General features: G+C 46.8%; 1 protein-coding gene across 3 annotated transcripts in view; it reads right to left on the bottom strand.

Annotated features, from left to right (window-relative positions):
• The window catches only part of ptk2aa (protein tyrosine kinase 2aa), a 58,166-nt gene that overhangs the window by 18,678 nt on the left and 15,193 nt on the right, over window positions 1–24,295 (bottom strand). For 2 of the 3 annotated variants that reach the window (XM_076302110.1, XM_076302109.1), the window contains exons 4-14: window positions 22,095–22,182; window positions 19,560–19,639; window positions 19,347–19,409; window positions 16,198–16,252; window positions 13,033–13,173; window positions 12,654–12,731; window positions 12,156–12,263; window positions 9,993–10,110; window positions 9,474–9,504; window positions 9,093–9,157; window positions 2,531–2,587 (exon numbers count right to left, since the gene is read on the bottom strand). In XM_076302110.1, coding sequence (XP_076158225.1) covers window positions 2,531–2,587; window positions 9,093–9,157; window positions 9,474–9,504; window positions 9,993–10,110; window positions 12,156–12,263; window positions 12,654–12,731; window positions 13,033–13,173; window positions 16,198–16,252; window positions 19,347–19,409; window positions 19,560–19,639; window positions 22,095–22,182 — 884 coding nt within the window. Of the gene's footprint in view, window positions 1–2,530; window positions 2,588–3,852; window positions 3,871–5,755; window positions 5,846–9,092; window positions 9,158–9,473; window positions 9,505–9,992; window positions 10,111–12,155; window positions 12,264–12,653; window positions 12,732–13,032; window positions 13,174–16,197; window positions 16,253–19,346; window positions 19,410–19,559; window positions 19,640–22,094; window positions 22,183–24,295 lie in introns of all 3 variants that reach the window. The other variant, XM_076302108.1, reaches the window with a different exon arrangement.

The following is a 24,295-nucleotide window of genomic DNA, read 5'->3' on the forward strand; positions in this document are numbered from 1 at the left end:
GAGTTCTAAAGTGGCCCTTAAGGTGGAGGATGAGGCACAAAAGACTGACCCAGAGTTTGACTAAAGATTAGGTTCAACAAGAGAGGAAAAAAAAGAGGGGGAAAAAAAACAAAACAACAAAAAATGTCCAAAGCTACAGAGCATGATGTAAGATTTTAGCTAAGCTAAGGTGTCGGTGCTACTGTTAATACAGACAGAAGAATGCAGGTGTCTGAACACACAATGAAGCTGGTCAACTGATGATCAAGGGTCTACAGTCATGATGTAAAAAATAAAATAAGAAGCATGAGACAAACATACCAAACATTTTAACACGGTCTTAAGTTAAGCAATAAAAAAATGGATTTGAAGATCTACAGTGAACAGTGTATCTCCTTTAGTTTTGCTGTAACTCTATAACCAGACCTGTTACAACAGTTATGCTGCGCAGGGTGCTGGTAAAATAATGACTTTAATATACCGTAATGGCGTGACTCTGATCAAGCTTGTAAAATACTGTAACGTAATTTGTGTCTTGTCATATCTGACATATGGTGAACGCTTGCTTGTTGACTAACATTAGAGAGACTTTGAGTCAAAGTAAACAAGTAAATATGAACTCATTCACAGCATCTGGCCATGTAGATATGTTGTTATTTTTGGTCAAACAGCCATGCACAATTCAGAAGATGAATCCACAGTCACACAGATTTAGTCTACTTTCTGTTCTTAACAAGACTTTGAACACTATATTACATAAGGACTAGCAATGGTTTTTCTAGGAAAAACTTAGCAAATCATGACAGGTGGCAACCATACATGTATAAACCTGGATGTACACATTCTACAGGCGTGTTTAACAAAACAGACACATATGTTTTAATTTCCCCTGCCAAAAGCAGAGACCTACATACCCTAAAATAGAAGCACACCACTTATAAGCAGGCCCCTTACATCAAATGTTTGTGGAGGGAGCAGCATTGCACATAAAATGTCACGGAGGGGTTCATCCCAGACAGTTAGTGTCTAAACACACTGTACGAGGCCAATGCTGTATATGGTTCTCTGCTGTGTTATCAGGCACTAATACTTCTTGTTTGCACATCACATAAAAACTACGGATGGAGTCGAAGCCTTTCATGGTCAGACAGAGGGGGTGGGGGAGTCGGAGGGGGCAGTCAGCTGGGCCTGGGACAGCCCCTCTGTTCCCCATGATGGTGGCGGGCGGTTTCCCCCAGTGCACAGGCCCTTTTGTTGAGCCCTGCCTCACATGAGCCCACGAGACTCGGGGTCATCAGAGCTGGCCGGCTACGGAGCCCAAGGGTGACTGACTGACTGGTTGGTGGGTTGGCTGGCTGGCTGACTCAGATGCTAAACTGGGCTCCTCGCGGATGCACTCCCGGCCTGTTTGCTCTGTGCTGCACTGTGCTGTGGGAAGGGGAAGCTCTGATTGGGTGGCCGTGCTGACAAACCAGTTTCAGCATTCACCACCAAGCTTGGTTTAGTACAGAAGAGAAACCTGCATTACGTTTGTCTCATTGAGATATTACCAACCAAAGACAAGAGCTCATGCTAATATGTTAGCACAACTCAGTGATTGCTGATGTTGCTTAACAACAGATTTTATGGCTAAGAGTTCAGTAGTTGACAATAGTGGCCTAAAATCAATAGATATTGTGCTGAAAATAGCCCTAATGCTGTCAATTTATGTCAAGATGCTTCTAGGCCAAACAAATCTGTTGGTGTGGTTTTCAACAGCTCTCTTAGGTGGTCTGTGACACACTTTAGGCACACGCAACAAGACTTTTAGTAGCCATATGAAAAGTAGCAGCTGTTAGCTGCCTAAGAGAAGCACTTCACGCTAATTAGCCAAGTCATTTTGGTCACAGTTTGAAATAATGACACCCGTGTAAATGATCGCGGGCTGCAGGTTTACATTAAGTTATGAAGCTCTGTATGTCTAGTAGGAATGCCTGAACATCTGTTCGACGTGGAGCAGCACTTGTGCGGACCTTTTCTGGAAATATTTAAAACATAAACACTAAGCAAAGTCTGTTACGCCTGGAGTGCTTTCTTTTAGTCCTCCCCTGAGTAACCCTAACATTTCCAAAACACATGACGATGACCATTTAGATTTGGCAGATGGGGCCAAATAGAAAAACCCCTCTGGTATTCTCAGGTGTAGATAGCACCACTGCTCCTGTGGCTAGTCAAACGAAATAGAACGATAGATAAAGAGCAATAGATACAGAGGAGAGATGACAAGAGAGATAGAGAGAGAGAGAGAGAACGGCTGGAGGGAAAAATAGGTCATGATAAAGAACAGAAGCCACGTTTCAAAAGGAATTTTGGCTTAAGTCAGAAACATCTGGATTCCAAGAGCGAGCGATCAAGAGAGAGACATAGAAAGAGAGAGGAAGAGAGAGAGAAAGAGAGAGAGAGAGAGAGCAAAGTCTGGTTGACAGCCCAACTGGTACAAACGTTTCACAGCTGAGGCAGCCAACCGCTTGCCTGACAGGATCGAGAAGTGAGGAGGTTATTTGGTACTTACTGGAGGGCATGGTGTAGGTATCCTCCTCGTCTATGATCTCCGCATAGTCGTCCGTTTCTGTGTGTGGAGAGGAGGGGAGGAGAGAAGACAACAAGAGCAAGCGGTCAGTACGGTAGACGGGTCCTCCTGTCTAGCCAGTGTCCACTCTAGCTAATGCAGCCGGAGCATTGAGCGAAAAAAAAAATAAAGGACTAAAATAAGTAATCGTCCACAGTAGAAGCTAGAGCCGGCTGAAAATAAACGCTGTAGTCAGACGGTGCGCACACACACACTACACACACAATCTACTCACAATCTACTTCACATATACACACCCACCCACAAGACTGGGAACAGAAATGCACTCACACATACTCACACACACACACACACACATGCAAGAACACTCTTGCGACCATACACTCAAGCGGTCCTCCCAGCTTTTACACACAGAGTTGCTCAGTTGCTCATGCGGTGCGCAGATCTGACTGTTTGTCTGGCCAATCAGAGCACGGCTTTCCAGCTGTGTGTTTGGGTGGGTGAGGGAGGGAAGTGGGGGGGGGGGGGACGACTTCTCTATTTTTCCCCCTCTGCACTTCTCTCTGTCTCTTGCTCTCTACTATAGTTTCCATCACTCAAGACAAGCAATGACTGTTTTTGAACTGTGCCTGTCTCTCTGACTCTCTCTTTCCATTCGCCTATCTGCGTGTGTGTGTTTGTGTGTGTGTGTGTGTCTTGTAGTGGCCACTGGTTTGCTCCTTAGTTCCTGAAACATAATTGTGTCTCTGTAGCCGATTCCTTTTTAGCCTGGAATGCAGCAGCAGCAGCAGCAGCAGGGCCACACCGAGGCAGAGGGAGACAGAAAAGGGAGAGGTAGAAAACGAGAGAGCAACAGGGAGAGGGAGGGAGGGAGAGAGAGAGAGAGAGAAAGAGAGAGTGTGTGTGTGTGTGTGTGTGTGTGTGTGTGTGAGAGAGATCGTTTTCCTGACCAAATTCAGACTTTTGAAAGACAGCAGAGCTGGGAGGAGGCAATGAGAAACATTTATAGTGAAATAATGCACTACACACACACACACACACACACACACAGCATAGAAACTCACCACACATATTTTCTCCTTCTCACTAACACTTAAACACAACACACACTACATGTCCCACACACACACCCATTAAATCTAAATTAAGTGAAAACATTTAAAACACAGGCTACAGTTACACACTTGACTCTACATCTGACATTTCCTATCCATCACCACCAGTAACAAAAGTAGCTCTAGCGTGTTAGTGGCAGGTCATGGGAAGGAATGAAATGGAAAAGATTACAAAAGCCAACACTTTACCATCCCCACTACAATCCTCTGCAGGTCCAAGGAGAGGCATGCAAAAAGGAGAGAGAAAGAGAGAGATGGGGAGAGGGGGTTTGGGGTGTAGAGGGAATAAGACACAAGGTTAATGCAATGAAGAAACATTTCAGTAAAAACATGACAAGTTTCTGATATGACGTTAACTTGATTACAGAAGCAGATCAGCACGCTCCATGGCCTCGAAGCTGTTAGAATGGAGTTAGGCTTTCTGACTTTCACCTTTCTCTCCCCCGGCTGCCGAGTCACTCAAACGGCCAGCACTGGCCTGAAATCGAGTTAGACCGCCACTGGAATGTGTGGGAGCTTATTGAATTTGGGGGGAAGCACTCTTGCCAGCATTGTTCTCCTCGAGGAGTTCATGTTGGTTCAGGCCACTGGCGGTCACCTAGGCTTTTCCACTACGAGCTCTCTGTGGAGGGTCTGTGATGGACAGGGACGGGAGCCAATGGTAGTTGCATTCTGCTGTTGGCAGGGCGGGCCAAGGAGGTGTGGTGTATGGCGAGGGAGTTTGGTTTGCCAGAAAGGTGGAGGTTAAAAGAAATGAATAATAGCACACACTTGAATAGGTCTGTTTAGTTTCCCTGGGGACGTCAAGCTGGGACCGTCTCCAAAGACATTTAAAAAAAAAAAAAAACACGCAGAGCGAATGCCTTCACAAGTGAGAAGCGACGTGGAACAAAATGGTGTTTTTTATGAGCGATATTAAAAGATAAAGCGACCTGGAGCTGTTTGTGAAAGTGTGTTAAAAGCATTGACGTCTGAGAGAGAAGGCGACCCTGTTGATTTGTGGCGGTGGCTTTACTACAATCGGGTGAGCGAAAGTATTCTAGGCAAGAGAAGAAGAGGGAGAAGGAGGGGGAAAAAATGGTGGGGGGCTAATTTAATCTTTTCGCAGCTTGTTGACATCTCCTGTTCATTTGCACTGTGTTTATTCTAACGCCAGTGAAAGCAATGGAAAAGAGAGAGAGAGAGAGAGAGAGGTAGAAGTAGAGAGAGAGAGAGACAGAGAGAGAGAGAGACAGAGAGAGAGAGAGACAGAGAGAGAGAGAAGAGCTTCTCTTCTTTTTTTATAGTCTCTCACTTACACTATGATGTGTTTGTGAAGTTGCCTTTTAAGCATTGATTTTGTTTTTCTTCTTATAGCTGTTTGTTCCTGCATTGGCTGACCCAGTTTAGGCCTGCGACTGATGTCATAGGAGGGGAGTTGGGGGGCGGTTTTGGGGGAGTGTGTGAGCAGTCTACCTTTAACCTCACCAATCAAAATCCCCTCCAGAGGCCCATGGAGTCTGTGGGGCAGACCTCATCTCGTGCAGGCTTGTGCCAGTGCATTACAGGGAACTGTCGGCAGTACTGGAGTGCTGCCCGCCACTCTGTGCTGACCTTAGAGCAGTTAGGCCGTTAGCCTGCTATGCACCTAACTCTACATCCACGCAGACACTGGCCAAGCTGCAGCAGTAGCACACACACAGGTAGCAGTAGAAGAAGCAGTGGTTTGATGTGCATGCGCAGCCCACAGCACACCAGCAGCAAAAGGGACCCCCCCCCACCCCCTCCCGTGTCAGAGTGACCAGCCACTCTCCAAGGCAATATCCCAACTAGGCTGCAAGTTGGTTAAAACCTAAGTGCAGGTACTGTTCACCTTCCTCAGCTGTCCAGGGCAGCTGTTATATGACACTAAACATGTCTACTATCCCAGTAATGTGAGTGGCGTTGGGATTTCAAGCGTCTTTAGCTGGGAGCAGATGTGAGAACTGCCATGTGGGAGCAGAGGGAGACAGCCTGGCAGTTGCAGTGACACACACACACACACACACACACACACACACACGTGGTTAGAGTTAATCAAGCTGAGCAGCAGGCAGCCGGGCAGCCTGGGTACCGTTGGGCGAAGGTTCACGGGAGCAGAAGACGAAAGGAAGGAGAAAGCGCCGGGCTTTAGCCGACTTGGGAGGACTCTGAGGCACTAGGTCTTCAGGGGGGAAATGAGGAGAAGAGAGAGAGAGAGAGAGAAAGAGAGGGAGAGAGAGATGAAAAAGAGGATGAGAGCTGGAGGGAGAGGATGGGACGAGAGAGAGAGAGAGACAGATGTAGCAACAGAGCATAGCATGAGGAGAACAATTGTCTGTTTCAATCTCCTTTTAAAAAGGCAGAGAAAAAACGCCTTGTTCACTTCCGAGAATCCTTGTGACTCCATCGACACGCACATAAACCCCAACCCCCCCCACACACAAACACTCTCGCTCAAACTGGAACATAACATCAGATCACAGCCAATGCTTCATAGATCAACTATGTTTTCAATTCACTCGCTTCTCATTCTAAAAACGTTCTAAGACAGTTGAGGCAAAGGAACGCATTGCAGTGCTGTGACAATATTCAGCTCACAATCATCCCCACTAACCTGAGATGGATTTTCACTTTATCATCATCACTCAGTTATGATGGCTATTGACCCGATGCAAAATGTGTGTGTGTCTGTGTGTGCGTGTGTATGTGTGTGCGCGCGCAATTGATTCAGGAAATTAGGGCTGTAACGATACACCAACCTCACGATTCGGTTTGAATCACGATTTTTGACCCACGGTTCGATACGAATCTCGATTTTTCTTTCTTTTTTTTGGGGGGGGGGGCTAGACAATTTTTTAAATAACATTTTAATAGCCTCCCTTAGAACACCAGAGGATTACAATATAATATATATATTATTTTATATCCTGATATAAAAATATTTTTCTGAATGACTGATATTTATGACAGCACACTTTATGCAGATTAGCCTATAGCCTAGGCCTACTATTTTTTATTACAACTCTACCTCTTTAATTCAGCTGTCTGGTTGCGTGAAACACTAGAAAGGGTGTGTCGCGATTCTGCCTTTTCACACCGCGACACAGTATCGTGGATATGAAACCGTAAATCGTTACAGCCCTACAGGAAATGCTAAACAACTTCTGCATTGTCAATTCTCACGCCCAGATATGGGAACTCCAAGTCAAATAAATCACTTCCTGCGGCTTGTGATCAGCTCTGGTCAGGCAGTGGATGCTTCACATTCCAGTCCAGTCCAGTCCAGTCTGAGCCAAAGCACCAGTAACAGACTACACAATGACAAATATTCAACAATCATACTTCAATCAACTGGAAGCTGCAGCCCAAAGTTGCTTAATAGCTTTTCAGAAGCCAGCTTCATTCATTCCAGTGATGACACAGTCGCACATCACACAACGCAACCCGAAACCTTGCGACCACTGCGGCGTCTTGCACAAGCCCCTACGTAACCTCTGTTTGCAGTGATGTCTTGTCCATGACTGCCTCGACTGTTCTCTGGAGAGAGAGAGAGAGAGAGAGAGAGAGAGAGAGAGAGAGAGAGAGAGAGAGAGAGAGAGAGAGAGAGGGGCCCCCCCAACAGACTCACTGACAGGCTCCTCACGAGGCCCCTCCGGGCCGCGTTGGGCTGCTGCGTCCGTCAGTCCGTGCGTGGAGCACAAACAAGGCCTTTCAACAAGGTCTTGTCCGACCCCCTCCAACCTCCCGGGCAGTCCCAGGCCCCAGCAGGCGGCTGCTCTGCCTTCAATCAGACCCATTATCTCTCTCTAACTACCCCCCCCCCACCCTCAACCACCACAACCACCCCTCCAGGGACTGGTGGCATTAAGTAGCTAAGCAACATGGCCCCCCCTCTGGGTGTGTGTGTGGAGGGGGGGGCATCTCTGACATTTAAGTGAGATGGAAAGATGGATCAAAATCAGAGAAGAGAGAGACAAATAGAGGAGCATCGGTTGTGGGGGTGGAGGGAATAGTTATATAAGGAAGCAGAGAGAAAGGGGGGGGGGGGGAGAGAGGGGAAAGATTGACGAAAGAGGGAAAGAAAAAAAAAAGGTCTTGGAATGAGATGGTGCTCAGACAGAGGGAGAGAAACAAGAGAGATGAGACACAGCTGGGTGTTCCTCTAGTAGCACATTTGTCCATCCAGTGAAACAAATGCCAACCTGGCCCATCCCCCTGTCCACACTGCCTTTCACTCTGCTTGGGGGAGTTGCAAGTGCGAGTGTGTGTTTGTGTTTGTGTGTGTGTGTGTGTGTGTCTGTGTGTGTGTGTGTGTCTGTGTGTGTGTGTGTGTGCGTTCCTGTCTGTGCGCACGTGTGTGTGTGTGTGTGTGTATATGTGTGTGTGTGTGTGTGTGTGTGTCTGTGTGCGTTCCTGTCTGTGTGTGTGTGTGTGTGTGTGTGTGTGTCTGTGTGTGTGTCTGTGTGCGTTCCTGTCTGTGCGCGTCTGTATGTGTGTGTGTGTGTGTGTGTGTGTGTGTGTGTATGTGTGTGTGTGTATGTGTGTGCGTGTGTGTAGGGTAATCCATCTGTGGTTAGGGAGCCGTGGCTGTGCCGCTGACAGCCTGGCCGTTCCCAGCGCAGTGCTTCTCCTTGAGCGAGTGGAGCGCTCTGGCTGGCTGCTGTAGTGCATTTTTCAGGATTATGAGCCCCCCCTTATCACCTCCCCCCTCAATCTCCAGCTGGAGGTTCTGGCACCTGCTGCTGCGCCTCCTGCTCCCTCAGCTCCTCCTGTCCACCCCTCACTTTCCCCACACACACACACACACACACACACACACACACACACAGCCCCTCTCCTTCATCAGTGAGGCAGCAGTGGGGCCACTTGTGATTCTGACAGTGCAGAATTCCGCTGCGCGTCACGAGCCGCATGTGTGTGTATTTGTGTGTGTGTGTGTGTGTTTGTGTGTGTGTATGTGTGTGTCTCAATGATATGACGGTCCCTGTTTCTGGAGCTCGCACCAGCTGTTGCTAGCTTTCTCGTTTAGCTTGCGATTTCTCATTTTGACACCTTCCCTGTGGTCTCGGTAGTGTCGTGACAAGTATTTGAAGAAAAAGTAGAGAGAAAAAAAAAAAAAACATTGTAGTATTTCTTTGAACTGACAGCTCTGTAATTCCCCATCAGCTTTGTCAAACACCTCCAGAAAGTCACACACTATTAAGCCTACTGATACTGACACAGATATAAACACTCTTAATTCTTCAAACTCTTACTTCCACGTTCAGTATTCCCCAAGCCCTTTTCTCTGATTGCCTAACACTCTGTAAAGCGCCATGAGACATGTGTAATGTTTTGGCGCTCTATAAATAAAATGAAATTGAATTTAATTGAAATGTGAGAATAGTCAAGGAAGCAGAGAGTCCACAGAGGTCAAAGTTCAGTCCTACCTGACACAGAGATGGCCCGCACCCCAGTCCGGACCGCCTCGATCCGCTTCTCGTTATTGGCGACCCTGTGTGTGGGAGAGGCCGTGGGTTAGGTTATGCAATGAGGAGAAACAGTGCAGTCGCTCGCTCGCTCGTCTCTGAGACTATTTCTGATAATGAGGAACACAGGGCAGACAATACTTGGTGCCCGGGCAACGTCTAAAAAAAGCTCAGACAAATGCTTTAGGGGTTTGCCCACTCACAACACTCAGGGGGAGAATCCAAGTTTGTTCCTTTCATCCTTTACAGTTTGTGTGTATAACGAGATCATCTGCATATTTTTTTTACTATATTTACTTTGGTGTCATATGTGAGTGTATAACTACTTGAGCTTTCACTTACTTCGGTATTGATGGCAGCGCTCTCTCACCCTCTGTTGGTCAGAAGTAATAAAAGCACACTTGAGTTATCAAAATATTGATGAACAGAAAAGATGCACTGTTTAGGATAGGAGCTAGTGCTTCTTCAACTATGCCAAAACAGAAACCATGAACCCCCAGGTTACTCCTCCCACTTTCCCCTTCTCTCTTTTACCTCACTCACCCTCTCTCGCTTCCCACCAAAACATGCTACTCAGAAATACAAGCAGCGAGTACAAATACAACCAGGAGGAGTTTTAAAAATACACAACAACAGATTACGATCCATGTAGTGCTGTCAGGCTGCAAGAAATCTCTGACAATGCTGGCCTTTTAGAGTTAGCCAGCCGTCAGCACATAGCCGGGGGGGGGGGGGGGGGGATGGGGTGGGATGACTCACAGATAGCGTAGCCATAGAAACAGATCTGGCGATAAACAGGCAACGATTCCCCCTGGGCTGAAAGTAAAGACCAGACGGGACGCGAGTGGAGTGTTACCTTACCTTTCTGGGGTCGGACGATGGCGGACTGCGCGGTGCCGTTGACCAGCCGACAGTAGCCGTCTATCAGGTCGGCCATGTTCTCCGCTATGGGGAAGGACGGCGTGGTCACTGTGAGAGGCTGCGAAAACAGGGGAGTCCACAAAGGGCCATTATCAACCGCACTACAACTGCTAAGGGTAGAGAGAGAGTGAGAGAGAGGGGGAGAGAGAGAGAGCAGCTGTCCCCTCCCATCAGACGAGCATGGGGCCAACTCAACTCCCCCCCCCCCTCACCCCCGCCAGACACTCCTACTCATCCCACTCACACACACACACACACAACCCGCATGTACCCACACGCGCACACTGACACAGACACTCACTCATGCTTCCCCCCCCCCCCCCCACACACACACACAGACACACACACACACATCCAGGGGAGGGGGAGTGTGTGTGTTCCCTCCTATGCCCATTTCACAGAGTGAGATTCCCTGACCCTCCCTCCCTTATTGCAGCAGACAGGGAGGACAAAAACACCACTACATATACAGTAATTGTGTGTGTGTGAGGGAGTGTGTAAGTTAGTGTGTCTGATGGTGTTATCGCAGTGAGAAACACCTTAGTCATAGCTCCCCTCCACTGAAAGTCTCAAGCCTCGCCCCTTGGTAACATCCATCCCAGCAACACACACACACACACACACACACACACACACACACACACACACACACACACACACACACACACACACACACACACACACACACACACACACACACACACACACACACACACACACACACAGATAAAGACCCCCTTTCATGAGTGTGACAAACAGCACTCTTTACAGGAAGAAAATGCTACTCTGCCAGGTCCTGCTCCCCCAGCGTGAGAGCCAATCATGAGCAATCACAGAGGCATTTCAGGCCTGTTTAAAAGCAGGCTGCCTGTGTGTGTGCGTGCGTGTGTGTGTGTGTGTGTGTGTGTGTATGTGTGCCACCACAGATCAATAAGTGACTTGACACTGACAGGTGCAGCTAGAGGTGAATGTTTAGTCAGCATGTCGTAGGAGTGCAGTGGGCAGCCAGACGTGACCGACGTGCTCAAGGACGAGAGGAAGGGGAGAGATGCTGCCGGCTTCACACCAGAGTCCACTGTTAGCAGACCAGTGTGTTGCACTGACAGGTGCCCCATTCAAACGTGACGTGCAGAAAACAAGTTTGGCACGTTTTAAAAAATAGTGCCATCACACTGTTTTTTAATTCACCTGTGATATTTCCATTCCATCCAGTCTGATGTTGAGTATTGCTCTAATTTGTCATAATATTTGTATTATTTAATGCTGCTTACTATTCTCATTTTATTTTGCTGAATGTGCAAAAGTGTTTTGTATGCATGTGTTGTGAACAATCATGACATAGCTATGAGGACTTTTAATTTTACTCTTGTTAAATGAATGGGAACTTTGTTGTCAGAACGTTGTATGTCTTGTGGTACTGATGCCATGCCAGTTCGATGAGAAGAAACCCTTTTAATAAATAACAATTGAGTGATCTTTAATGGATGGATGACAAGAGTCACTGTCACTGTTTTGTAGTTCACTTGTGATATTATCATTCCACCCAGTGTGATGGGGTGTTATGAAGTCTAACCATTATCTTCATTGTATAAATGTCTTTGCCTGAAATAAGTGTGTGACTCAGGGTTGAATCATCAATAATTTAGCAGGTGAGACTCATGGATTCTAGCACAAGGTCTCTAGAGCTCCATAAACAGACAGTCTACGCTATGCTAAACAGAGATTATATGCTATGCTAAACAGATTATATGCTATGGCTATACTGTATGTTCTGACTGTATCAACACCCACCATATGCCTGCAGCGCCTGTAGTAACACTATTTCTGTGTGGAGTCACCATAAGGTACAAGGTGCAGGTGGAAAAGTGGACCCAGTGATTTACAACAAACCAGTGCTTTTATCTCACTTGTCCATTTCTACAGTCCTCTATACAGTACTTCTATATCTAGATAGAGAGATAGATACTTTATTGATCCCTAGGGGAAATTCAAGAAATATCTGTCCCTCAACACTGTTGCAATCAGCAGTGGTTATGGGAGGGAGACCTTTTAAGTGGTCCTCTTACCTGTGTGTGTGTGTGTGTGTGTGTGTGTGTGTCCTACCTCAGCAGCTCCAGCCACGTTGAGTTGCAGCATGCCTTTGCGCTCCTTGTCGTCCAGGCACGAGTAGTGGATGCTCTGCACCTGCGTGAAGTTGGCAAGATGGGTCGGCTGCAAAACAAACAACAAATCAGCGTTAAAGATTCTGGATTTATCTAGTTTTTATGAGGAGCAATGGTGGTTTTAATGACAGCACAAACACACCGAGGAACAATAACAACTACCATATGATTGGTTGTATGAGGAATGAACATTTTGGCAGCTCTTAAAAGGCAGGTGTTTTAGACTTTTACTACATTTCAACTTGTTAAACAAGAGGGTTTTCAGGTCACTTCGAATGCCCCAATCATCATGTAGGTTAAAGAAATATCTGTAACACTCCTGTTTGAGGCTCCCTCAAATCCCTTAGTGCCAGAGATTAAGAAAGACAGTAACATCCAAACACACTGTTTAAATACAGAGACACATGCAAGGAGATATTCTTGCTAAAGATTCCCTCACCGTTGAGCCTTTGTCGGTCAGGTAGCTGATTCCTTCCTCTGGCCCAATGGCAAGCTCTACGGAGATCACCCAGCTCGACTGGAACACAAAACACAAACCAGAAAAGTCTGATGAACTATGATGATACTTCGTGATTTCATAGTCACTGGAAAATTAGGATATAATTGCATTATCTGGGCTTGACTCATGGTTTGATGTAGATTTGCATCACGAGCTGAGAACAAATTCATTCCTTACTTGTCCAGCAGAGGGCAGTGCAGCCCATAAACAAAAGCCTCAGATACAACTCCCCCTTCTAAACAGCAGCCCTCTCTTCAGAACACACTCTTTGTATCATAATATGTATTCGAAATTTGGAAAAATTACTGCATTCTCTTACCCCAAGAGCACACTTGAAACACTCTTTATCAAATCTGTAGACCGGTGCCAGGATCTCAAAGAACTTTAGGATGCTCTGTTCATCGTTCATGTTGGCAAACTGCTTGAAGGTCTGCTGGATCAGTTTGCGCAGTGCCTTGGCCTGAGAGGAGGGGAAAAAGCCAGACACATTCATTAGGGGCCTGAGGCACGTACACACACACACACAGCACATCGAGACCCTTACCCGCCACCGCACCAAGCCTATGCTGGGAAGAGAAGAGTGTGTCGCATGTTAAATCATATTATCGACTTGGACAACCACATTAAAAAGCGCTCCATCACCAAGACAACAAATAACCCAGGCGATGGGTTATGTGTGCCGGAAGAAGGAGGAGGAGGATGGGGGGGGGGGGGGGGGGGGTGATAACAGAATTCAATAACTCTTGATTAATGGCCTGCCTGAGATTATCTTATCAGTTATGAGCACGTGGAGGATATGACACAACTAAGCCCGTGTTCTCACATGCAAAACAAAGCCTTATTGAAGGCCATGTCGGGTCAATGCTTACACAGTGAGCATGCTTAAAAGTGGGTGTTGTCGACTTAAACAAAAATCCATAACAGACTTTCACGACAGCTGAGGGAAATGTCTCGTGATGGCGGGAACACTTGCTAATCAAATTAACCACCTGGAGTTGAAGTCAAATCAATCTGCCAGCTTTTTCAGAACAAAAGTGCCAAGCGCCTGCCAAGCTCAACTGTTTGATTGAGCTTTTAACGTGGCATTATCACAGCACTTAGAAAACCTTTAATTTGGAGAAATGCACAGCCTCCCTGCTCTTCCAGTGGTGGTCTCAACAATAGCCACTCTATGGGTCAGTTGGTCTGTGGGAAACTGGCTACTGGCACCGATGCGAGTGGCAACCTTTTCAGTAGCTCCATATGTTATGTCTTTTTTTAGTCTTTTATAACTTTTCTAAAATTTCCCTCGGGATGAATAAGGTATCTATCTATCTATCTATCTACTGTCGAGGAATACGCTTTGGTTCAGAGATTATTGGAGTACTAATATGAGGAGGTAATCCTATGAGAGGAAATCACGTCAATATGAGAAGACAGATTTCTAGCCCTCCTCTTCCACCCCCCGTTTCTGGGACACTTTGCTCCGCACTCTTCCAATCATTCCCTCCCCCCCTCGTGTGTGCTCCGTGAACAAGAGTAATTGAAGGGATTGGTGGTATTTCAGGAATGGACAAAAACACACACACACGCACACGCACGCACGCACACACACACACACACACGGTTATCGAGGGAGCTGGTAACGAGCCGACAGCCGTAATCTCCGGGTCCCCCCGCCCTTCCTGAGAGGAAGTTCCACCGTGTATCTTTGCGCTCATCGCCCCTCTGGAATCATGGGAAAAATTGTCGGTACATGGGCTGAGTAAGAATGCCAATGACTCAAGCAGCAACTCACTGAAACCTAAGCTGAGCCATCTCCCAGACCCTCTTACGTACACCCCATTTGCGTACATCAGTGCAGGTGCTTTGTTTAACTGCACAATAAAATACTCTGCTGAGAAAGAAAACAACCATAGACACATTTTCCTCAGTCTTTGCCAATGCGAGAAACACTTCTTTAGCGCTAATAATGGCACCCTTAGGCGTAGGGCGAGAGTGTTAATTGCAGAAATGTCACCACTCTGTGATACATCATTTCTTTAATTGCCTAATTTGATTAGGCTTGGATTGAGTTACACTCCTTGCACCATCTGTCAGGTAATACACTGCTGTCCAGTGGAGTGAATAGCGAGAATAATCATATTAGACCAACAAATATGAATACAATATGAGCTGCTTCGATGCACCATGGCATTTTTAATCATTATAAAAATCAACACGATAAGCTCTTTTTCTAAGATTCACGCATCTTTCTTTTGGTGGTTCTATCTTCTCTAGCAGTGGAGCTACATTTCGTTCCTCTGCTACTAAATTATGGATTCAACCCGAAACCTCCTATAACTGGAGGTGTGATGAAATTCCCAAGGGATGCGAGCTAATGCAAGCGCTGCTATTCGCTAACGCAACATGCTAGCCACACGTGTGTCGGTAAGGACATGTGGTAGTGCTAGGGAGTGGAGGTCTGCAGCTAGGCTCTTTTTAATGAAAGCTGCACATGTTTTTCCTCTGCAAACAGCAGTCTAGGGGGTGATATCTGGGGCAGATTGGTGAAGGGGGACACGAGGGAGCAGCCTGCTCTGCCCCTTAGTAAGACGGGGGAGGGGAGGATGGAGAGAAGGAGAGGGTTTAATGGTGACCTTGGGGGTCAGGAGATACCCCCACCCCACAGACGGAGCATCTGTCCCCTTGCTTTCGCTCTCTGTGGCTTTGTGGTGTTAGGTTAGCAGCAGGCCTCACTTTAAACACACACAGCTCACTGAACTCCTAGCACAGACCCCCACACCCCTGCGTGTGCCGTGAATTAATCACCCACATCAGGCCCACACACATGCACGCACACACACGCACGCGCACACGCACACACAAACCTGGCACACACACATACACACCTTGGAAAGTGAAATCCCACCCACAAAAAAATGTTTCCAGGAATTATTTAAAAAAAATAAAATAAAAAAACGCTTCAGTGTTCAGTGCAATGTTTGGATGGCTTCTCCTGGTGCGGAAATGTTGGGGCCAGGGTTGACAGATGGGGGTGAGCACAGAAGAGACACGCATGCGTACGTGTGTGTTTACACATGTGTTTGGGGTCATTCAGCTCGGGCCCTCTCCCTACAGGCTAATGTGGTGGAGGTGGTGTGTGTGTGTGTGTGGAGGTGGTGTGTGTGTGTGTGTGTGTGTGTGTGTATAGGGAGAGGAGGGGGGCAAAACTAGGCCAAGCCTTCCCAAGGTTGCAGCGCCTGATACACCATGCAGAGATGCAGAGATGCATGTGGGGCTAAAGGGAGCCCTCAGAGGAAGAGCAATCGATCAGAACCAAGGCCCCTTTCTCCTGAAAAACAACATAGTCAATCTACCCTTTGATTATTGTACGAGATGCTGGCCCTCTAAACTGCCTGAACTCTAACAGAAGCTGGAAAAAATGTCTACCGCCGCTGCAGTCGGCCTGTCCAAGTTGGAAATACATTTGACATGGCGGTCTGGATTTCTTCATGGAACTCACCTTCACGGAATCCAGCAAACTCTTGGGAAAGAATCTTCTGAGGCCCACGTCTTTCCTGAGAAACAAAATGAAAACCATTTTGAAAAGGACGTCAGAGGAGATGAGGATATTAAAACAATGGGGATGAGATGAAGGAACACATCCTGGAGGACAATGGGCCATTTGCAATGTCAGGCTTAGAGGCAATCTCAAAAGGAAAGCGATCATTAGCTTGAGGCTACTACTGTGCTTTTATCAGATAGCAAAGGATTATTAAAGAGACCACTTTGGAGGCTAGGGAGCTTCACAATAGCTCTGCTGGGTACTGAGCCATTAGCCATGGAAACAGACACAGACAGACAGGCACACACACAAACACACACGCACGTGTTAGCGCACCGCTGATGAGAAATTGATGAATGACTTAAAGAGGACTGTGTGGGACCCGAGCAATCTTTTACAGAGCCAAGGATTGAACGGGAACTGCAGCTACGAGGCCAATAAATCTCCCTCTCTGCTGCAATCGTTTCATCATTCGCGATCAGCGAAAAAAGGGGCGCTTGTTAAATCTGAACCTCGACACTATTGCATTAACATTTCATAAGTGACCGTGGCATTACTTGCATAACAGTAAACTTGCATAACGGGCCATGGCATTCCAGCAAATTCATCCGGAAGCTTTATTACACCAAGTGAGAGACACGCATGTTTACAAGTTTGGATGGGGATGAGACAACAAACATCAAAGTGTACCATCAATACAGAATAGTAGTGGTGCTGCTGCTTTAGGCTGCACTGGATGCAGTGCAGAAATCGACAGCTCCTTTGATTTTCTCTGTCCGACTGCCTGCTTTGCTAACTCTACGTGATCTGTGATCGAGATGTCCACAATGTTCTCAGCCCCTCCCCTCTTTGCCCCTTTCTATGTGCCGGTTGCTGCAGTAGCGGTCACTCAGACTGGGAACGCACTCTGATTGGTGACCACTGACAGGCTCTGGCCAGGTCCTCCCTTGGGGAGTTTAGCGCTCTGCTGTTGCTGTGTCTTTGGTGCTGGTGGACTGACCTGGAAATAACGTTAACGCGTGCACCACTGAGGTGCTAGGGGAGAGGTGGTGGAGGAGGCGATTGGGAGGGGGGGATGTAATCTGGAATGCAGGCGGAGAGAGAATGAGAGAAAACTAGGAGAAAAGAATGAGCCAGAGAGTGGGAAAAAGCAAAAGAGTGTGACACAAAATAGAGAGAAAGAAACAGATAGAAAGATACATACAGAGAGAGAGAGAGAGAGAGAGAGAGAGAGAGAGAGCGCACACTGGCAGGAGGTATACATTCATTATGTGCTGGTCTTTGTGCTCCAGGACAAAACCCAGTTTTCACCCGGTGCTTCACTGGCGTTTCGACTGGGCCGAGTAATGAGATTGGGAGGACATTTCAACTCTCTAATGTGTTAAAGAGATTCCGTGGCTCGTAATTGTCCCTTTGGGCCTCCCCCGACAAAGCTTTTAGTTTGTGGATTTACTGGAAGCCCAGGCCAAATGCAATTATTTGTTCCTCATTGCTGCACAGTGGAGAGAATCATAAGGCTGGCACTGACGGGTGACCATTCTTTCCTGTCCATGAAGTGTTCAGGAGCGTGGGAGTCTTAACACTGTATTAAATCAGCACAAGGCTACGCTAGCGATGGAAGCAGACTATTAGCATGCCAAGCACCTTTCCCCCAGATCCCCTAGAAACACATCAGACTGAATTTCTTCCTGAAGGCCACAACTGAAAGCTACGCATTCTTGTCCATCGGCTGAAACGCATGGAGAACCAAACAACATGAATGGATCGATGGATCATGGATCAGACGTAAACAACCTTATTGATTTCTGTACACTACCCGTCATTTTAGAAATAATTCATAAAGTCAACAAACACCCAAACGTATCATTTTCAGAGGTGAAAGAAGCTTGCGAGGCCACCTGGTGTACAAATACTTCAGGATACTTCAAGTCAAACCCTTGTCAACAAATGGATTTTCTTTTTGACTGCCCAGAGGTTTGTCACATCCCTTGCATCCTGTTTATTTTCCATAACGTTCCCATAACATTCCTGTAATGTCTAGTGAGCAGCTGTTGAAATGCATGTCCAACACCACCCGACCAACCGCGCCACTCATTTGAGACACCACATTTCCTGGCCTAAGCTGAGATGGATACGACCCATTCCTTGACTCCTCATGTCTTCCGGGCAAGAAAACATTTTAATTTCCCCCAGGACTTGGGGGGACAGAAATTCTTGACACTCTTGAGGAGAAACAGCATGGGGGGAGGAAGCTCTGCAAGGGCCTCCAAGTGTGTCCACTGGGAGCTTATGACTGCTGAACACTTCACGTGGTTCCATACACCGCACGGCACACGAGTAGAATAGCAATGCCTGCGTGGGGATTGCGAACCCTGGTGGTTTTATCGAGGAGACTGCTAATGAACGGGAATGTCAACGGGAACAGTGAGAGATGGGGATTTTCGCATCCATCTCAAGGTGTTACGACTTAGAGAAACACCTTTGCTCATTACAAAATTTGGCAACTGTTGTGAGAAGTTTACAAAAAAAACAACATCAATGGTAATCTGGAAAGAGGGAGCAAGGGATGAAAGCAATGGGATAGAGGGAGGGAGGGAGGGAGAGGGAGGGAGAGAGAGAGAGAGAAAGAAAGAAAGAATCAACAAAGTGAGACCAGTGCCCTTTCACTAATGAGTGCGAGAGAACCCCGAGAGTATGATTCTAATTGGCCATCTTCATCTGAGCTAGTAAACCTAAGGCTCCCCTCTGACCTCTACCAGATCTCCCGCCTGGAGAGAGTATGCGCTCGCTGACCACTCTGGAATGGCCTCCTTACATGCTAATTACACCTATGGTCAATATGCAGTGGTCTCTCGAGCATTAAGAATGCAACTCATCTGCCTCTTCAGGATTCAAGATGTTTGTGGACCTGGACACCGATCAATCACTCAAGCGATAGGCAACAGACAAGTGCTTTTGTATTACATATGCCCCCAGTAAACTGGACAACCAAGCTTTGATAGAGACAGACTTTGGATTTAAGAGGAAGCTGTGATATGTACTGCCGATATTACTTTAGATAGGAAGGGTAACTGAGCTGGCAACAATAGAATGAAAGTAATACTTACTCTAATAGTTCATAGTTTGATTTCTTGTCCAGGGCGTTTCCCCTCATTTCTCTGAAGAACCTCCTGCAATCGAAATAAACAGGTCTACATCAGTACACATGTAGGATTAAATGAGACATTACAGGCATCATTGCAGCTTTATTACAATGCAAATGTATTTTGTATTTCTTCATACTGAGACATACAGATATATGAAGATGGTCAGGCACTCACCGAATCTCGAGGCATCCAAGCTTAAGTGCAATGTCTTGCTCGACCTGATCGGCAAACTCCACCATGTAGTCATTCCTCACCTAAGGGAAGACAGAGATCCAAAAAGCTGTTTTATTTTTCATGTCAATAGCAGTCAAAGTTCCAGCTGCTTCTGGAAAGCATTGCGGGTTGACACATGGGGTAACCAAGTCACACACTTCAGTGGAACTACAGAGGAGGTGGTCATGACACATCATCATCAAAACAAGCTTCCTCATCAAGGCCTTTGGTCTATAAATGATTCATGCCCTGATCTGCATGTCGAACAGAAGAAGGAATTTTAAAAAAGTACTAACTGGAAATAACAAACATGAACTACAGCAAACTGTTTATACCGAATCTTTCTGAATATTACGGACAGTAATCGTTTGAGTATACAGACAAGGCTTTCATCAACAACACAACACACTGCATTTATATAGCGCTTTTCAGGACACCCAAAGCAGTGAAGGGGGAACCTCACTAACCACCCCCAATGTGTAGTGGCCACCTGGGTGATGCACGGCAGCCATTATGCGCCAGAACACTCAACTTTCAAGAGAGTGGAAGAGGAATACTGGAAAGACATGAACACAAACGCTTGATCGTCTGAGACAGTCAGCCAGAGGCAGACATCCCGGGTCCAGAAAGTAAAACTCCTGCCATATATTCTTTCTACCTGTGCATTTAACACAGGTGATATCACTAATTATCTGATCTACCTGGCTGCTAATTAGGATGAGCTGGTTGGTTGGATCAAATACTTGGCAGGACTTTTACTTTCTGAACCAAGGATGTCCGCCTCGGCAGTCACCCACTGTGCAAGCCACCATTAGGGACAAATGAGACGTACGATGGAGAGAGGGAACAGACAGAGTGGCAGAGAGACACACTGATTCAGAGAGGAGGAAAGAAAAGGAGAGCAAAAGAAAGACAGAATGCATGGAATGAAAGAGTGCGCAGATGCCTAAGGCTGCTGCAGGGAGACAATGGCCTTTAAAGTCCCACGTCCCACCGAGTGCAGCTGACAGTAAATCTAAACAGCTTTTAAACCCACCGCCCTCTATAGGCCTAGCTTTGTGCATGAAAGCTTTGCAAGCACCTGCTGGGAGATCAGGTCTATCTAACACCCACACCAGTGACAGGGGAGTGCTTCCAAATAGCCCTTTTTGTGGTGGTGATGAGCTATGGTTAGCATAAGAAAACACAGGCTGTTAACTGCAACAAATTTCCCCCCCTTTAGCCATGTTGACTTTTACGCTCGAGCGTGGCCGTTATGTCCTCAGTCAGCGTCCCATTTGAACACACACACAGACACAAAGAGACACATGATGTGACAAACAGCCGAGTGTCATCTGGAGACTGAGCAATGAGGAACAGACACACACACACAAATACAGAATATGCTCATATAAGACATATGACCAAGTTTGTGTGACACAGAAATAACTCTCCACAGTCTTTTCTCACATTTGTATTCTTTTAGCCTCATACATCTGCACACACACACACACACACACACACACACACACACACACACACACACACACACACACACACACACACACACACACACACACACACACACACACACACACACACACACACACACACACACACACACACACACACACACACACACACACACACACACACACACACACACACACACACACACACACACACACACACACACACACACACACACACACACACACACACACACACACACACACACACACACACACACACACACACACACACACACACACACACACACACCACCCCTCATCTGCCCTCTGGTTACAGCAGGTGCAGTATGCAATATGAAACACCCCCTGTGCCTGACCCCTGCACTGCTTTGAGTAATACAATGTATCCACTTTTGTCTGTTTTGATATTATCAACACGTAAAGAACCTGTGGCTTTTATTTATCACTGTAACTAGGCAACAACATAAAGAGAGAAAGAAATGGAAAGCCAGACTATTTATTTCTTATCCATCTTTTTGTCAACTTGGTTATTTTCTCTCTGCTATAAATCCATCACGCTATTTGAGGCTGATGTGAGCTGTTTGGATATGGAGCCTTCTGTGGATACAGTTGGCAATTTGAGATGGAGATTTGCAGAGCATTCACACATACCCTCAAGAGGAAATAGCCACATAACTGTCTTTTAGTCACAATTTTTCAGATTGTTAGCATTTTAAACAATTGCATGCATTTGGATACATCAACAGTCATTAGGATTACTTCTAGTTTTAGATCACACCGCTTTCACTTCAAAATACAAATTGCACTGGAGTTCAGGTGAACTGTAAATCCCCTTTTGTGGAAGAGCTAGATACAGGCCCCTGGCGCAAAATATGAAAAACACAATGTCTTTACATCAACTGAAAGTTGTTTCATACTTGGGTATGAAAAACAGCTTTTCATTCCCAAGCAACCTCTAAATTAGACCCTACAAAGTCAAAGCACCATGAGTGACCTCTGAGTTGTCAAGTCAGTGTGAACTCACTTGCTGATAGAAGTAGTTGAGTGTGGGCTTGTCTTCAGTGAACTGATTCAGGTATCCCTTTGGCAGGTAGCGAATCCGTAACTCATACCTGTGGAGACACAAAGAGTGGCAGAGGGTTAGATTACTCATCATGTACTCATGTTCAAAGTCCCTCTTTGTAGAGCTGGGAACACTCAGCTGTGGAGATTTAGTGCAACTGCACCTGCATTACTGGGGTTCAAAGGTTAACCGAAGAAAAACAAACCACAAAACTTACACCAGGCCAGGAGACCCCGATCAGGGACGGAAAAACCGACCCCGGGGAAAAGAGGACAACAGCGGACTCGGCTTGCTCGACGTTCCACACTAACGCAAGACATGTGCCTCCATGCTCGACTTTACAGACAACACATGTTCCCATTCGCCCGGTGCTTCCTTTTGGAGAGTGGGCCCAGATGAGAGGCAGGCGTAGTATGGAGGCGATCAACAGAGCGGAGGAGAGGAGAGGAGAGGATAGAGAAGAGGAGGAGGAGGAGGAGGAGGAGGAGAGCAAACAGCCTGCGGACATGACTGGATTCTCTACGGTGCAACAGAAGAGCCAGATACTCGTGCTGTTCCCTTAATTGTTTCCTTTCAAAACACCGCTCCGCTGAATGTGTATCGACAAGACATGAGAACCTGAAATAAATGACCAAAGAGCACTAGAAATGCCAGGAGAAGGGAAGGGTGTGATTGACATGATTAATCGATGTGTGTCGTAGCAGACAATTAAGAACAACCTGGCCCTGGGATGCGCATAACTCACTAAACTCCAACAGCTAGCTGTTCCATTTCACAACGCCGTATTCCCATTTAGACTCCGACTGGCACGCCACCATCTGCCGATCGACTCTTGGACAAATCGCATGGCAACTCCACTCGGCCCACGAGACAGCCATCCACTGAGCTTCCCAATCACATTACACTCTGATCAGATTGGACATCAACTGTGCTCTGACACAAACAAATGGCTTTTCATGTCCCACCGTGCACTGAGCGGTGTTAGAGTGAATTATGGCTCCGGGGTTTTGGGGTGGGGGTGGGGGGGGCAGACATGCCTGTGCAGTAGCCGGGGTAAAAACAGGGGTTAATCGAATTACTTTGTGCAGCCTTGAAAACCGATCAATACAATAAAGGCTCGTTATCCTCCAGGATGTCGACTACTTTTGGAAGCCTGCGGACCAGTGTTTGCTACCTGTACCACCTGGCGTTGCAGACAGACATCACACCATTTGAGAAAAGCAGACCAGACAGGCCCTGACGTCATCACAAGTCAAACAGTGTGTGCGTAGGAGGGGGGGGGAGGGGGGGGGGTGGACAAACACCTACTCTGGCATGATACATTTAGTGGTCATCATCACAGATGTTAGTGTCGTCTAGGATTACTGATTACTGACAGAGGAGGGCATCTCTATGTCATCCCTGGGGGGTCCATTAACAGTGACACTCTGCCCCTTTGATCCACTTTGAAGACACTAAAAAGTACGAGTCACGGTACATAGATACCCAACCATTAGGTCCTGAGAGTATAACCCCCCCTTGCACTCCCCAACGCTAAATCCCACTGCTCACAGGGAACCGCCTACTCTCATTATTTCCCCTTTTATGAAAGAGTGCTAACAGGGTTAATCATCCTTTAGTACGATGACCTCAACTCACACCTGATAACATCTTCCATAAGGGCACAAACAAAGAGGAGAAAATAATAAAAGGCTGTCTGTCAGATGTTTGAACACGAGTGGTCGTTCTCTCTCTGACCGCGTTCAGCTCTTGAGGGGCTGTCTGAGGGAGATGACATCATGCCACGGACATGTCCTGGCGGAGAGAGAGCACGGGGCTGAACATGAGAGACTTCTCTCTGCTCTCTCCTCCTCATTGAGGTTTGTGTGTCACGGGCACGAGCCAGACCATGTTTCATACATTCTTCCTCAAGACACACTAATAGACAGAGACACACACACACACACACACACACACACACACACACACGCACACACCCACACAGCTTATCTGATTGCAGGAGTTTCCCTGAAGCTCATCAAACATGGCCCTTTGTTGCATGAGCAAAAGAAAAAGAAGTGAAGAGAGAGAGAGAGGTGGAGGGGGGGGGAGTAGGAAATAAAGAAAATATAAAGAGAAAGTGAGGGGAAAAATAGAGCTTAGAGCTACGCAACTTTTCGTAT

Source organism: Alosa pseudoharengus, unplaced genomic scaffold (genome assembly GCF_046254945.1).
Source record: "Alosa pseudoharengus isolate Yale_2024_CS ecotype anadromous, Long Island Sound unplaced genomic scaffold, YU_APseudo_1.1 YU_APseudo_1.1_scf_23, whole genome shotgun sequence".
NCBI classification, from domain to species: domain Eukaryota; kingdom Metazoa; phylum Chordata; class Actinopteri; order Clupeiformes; family Clupeidae; genus Alosa; species Alosa pseudoharengus.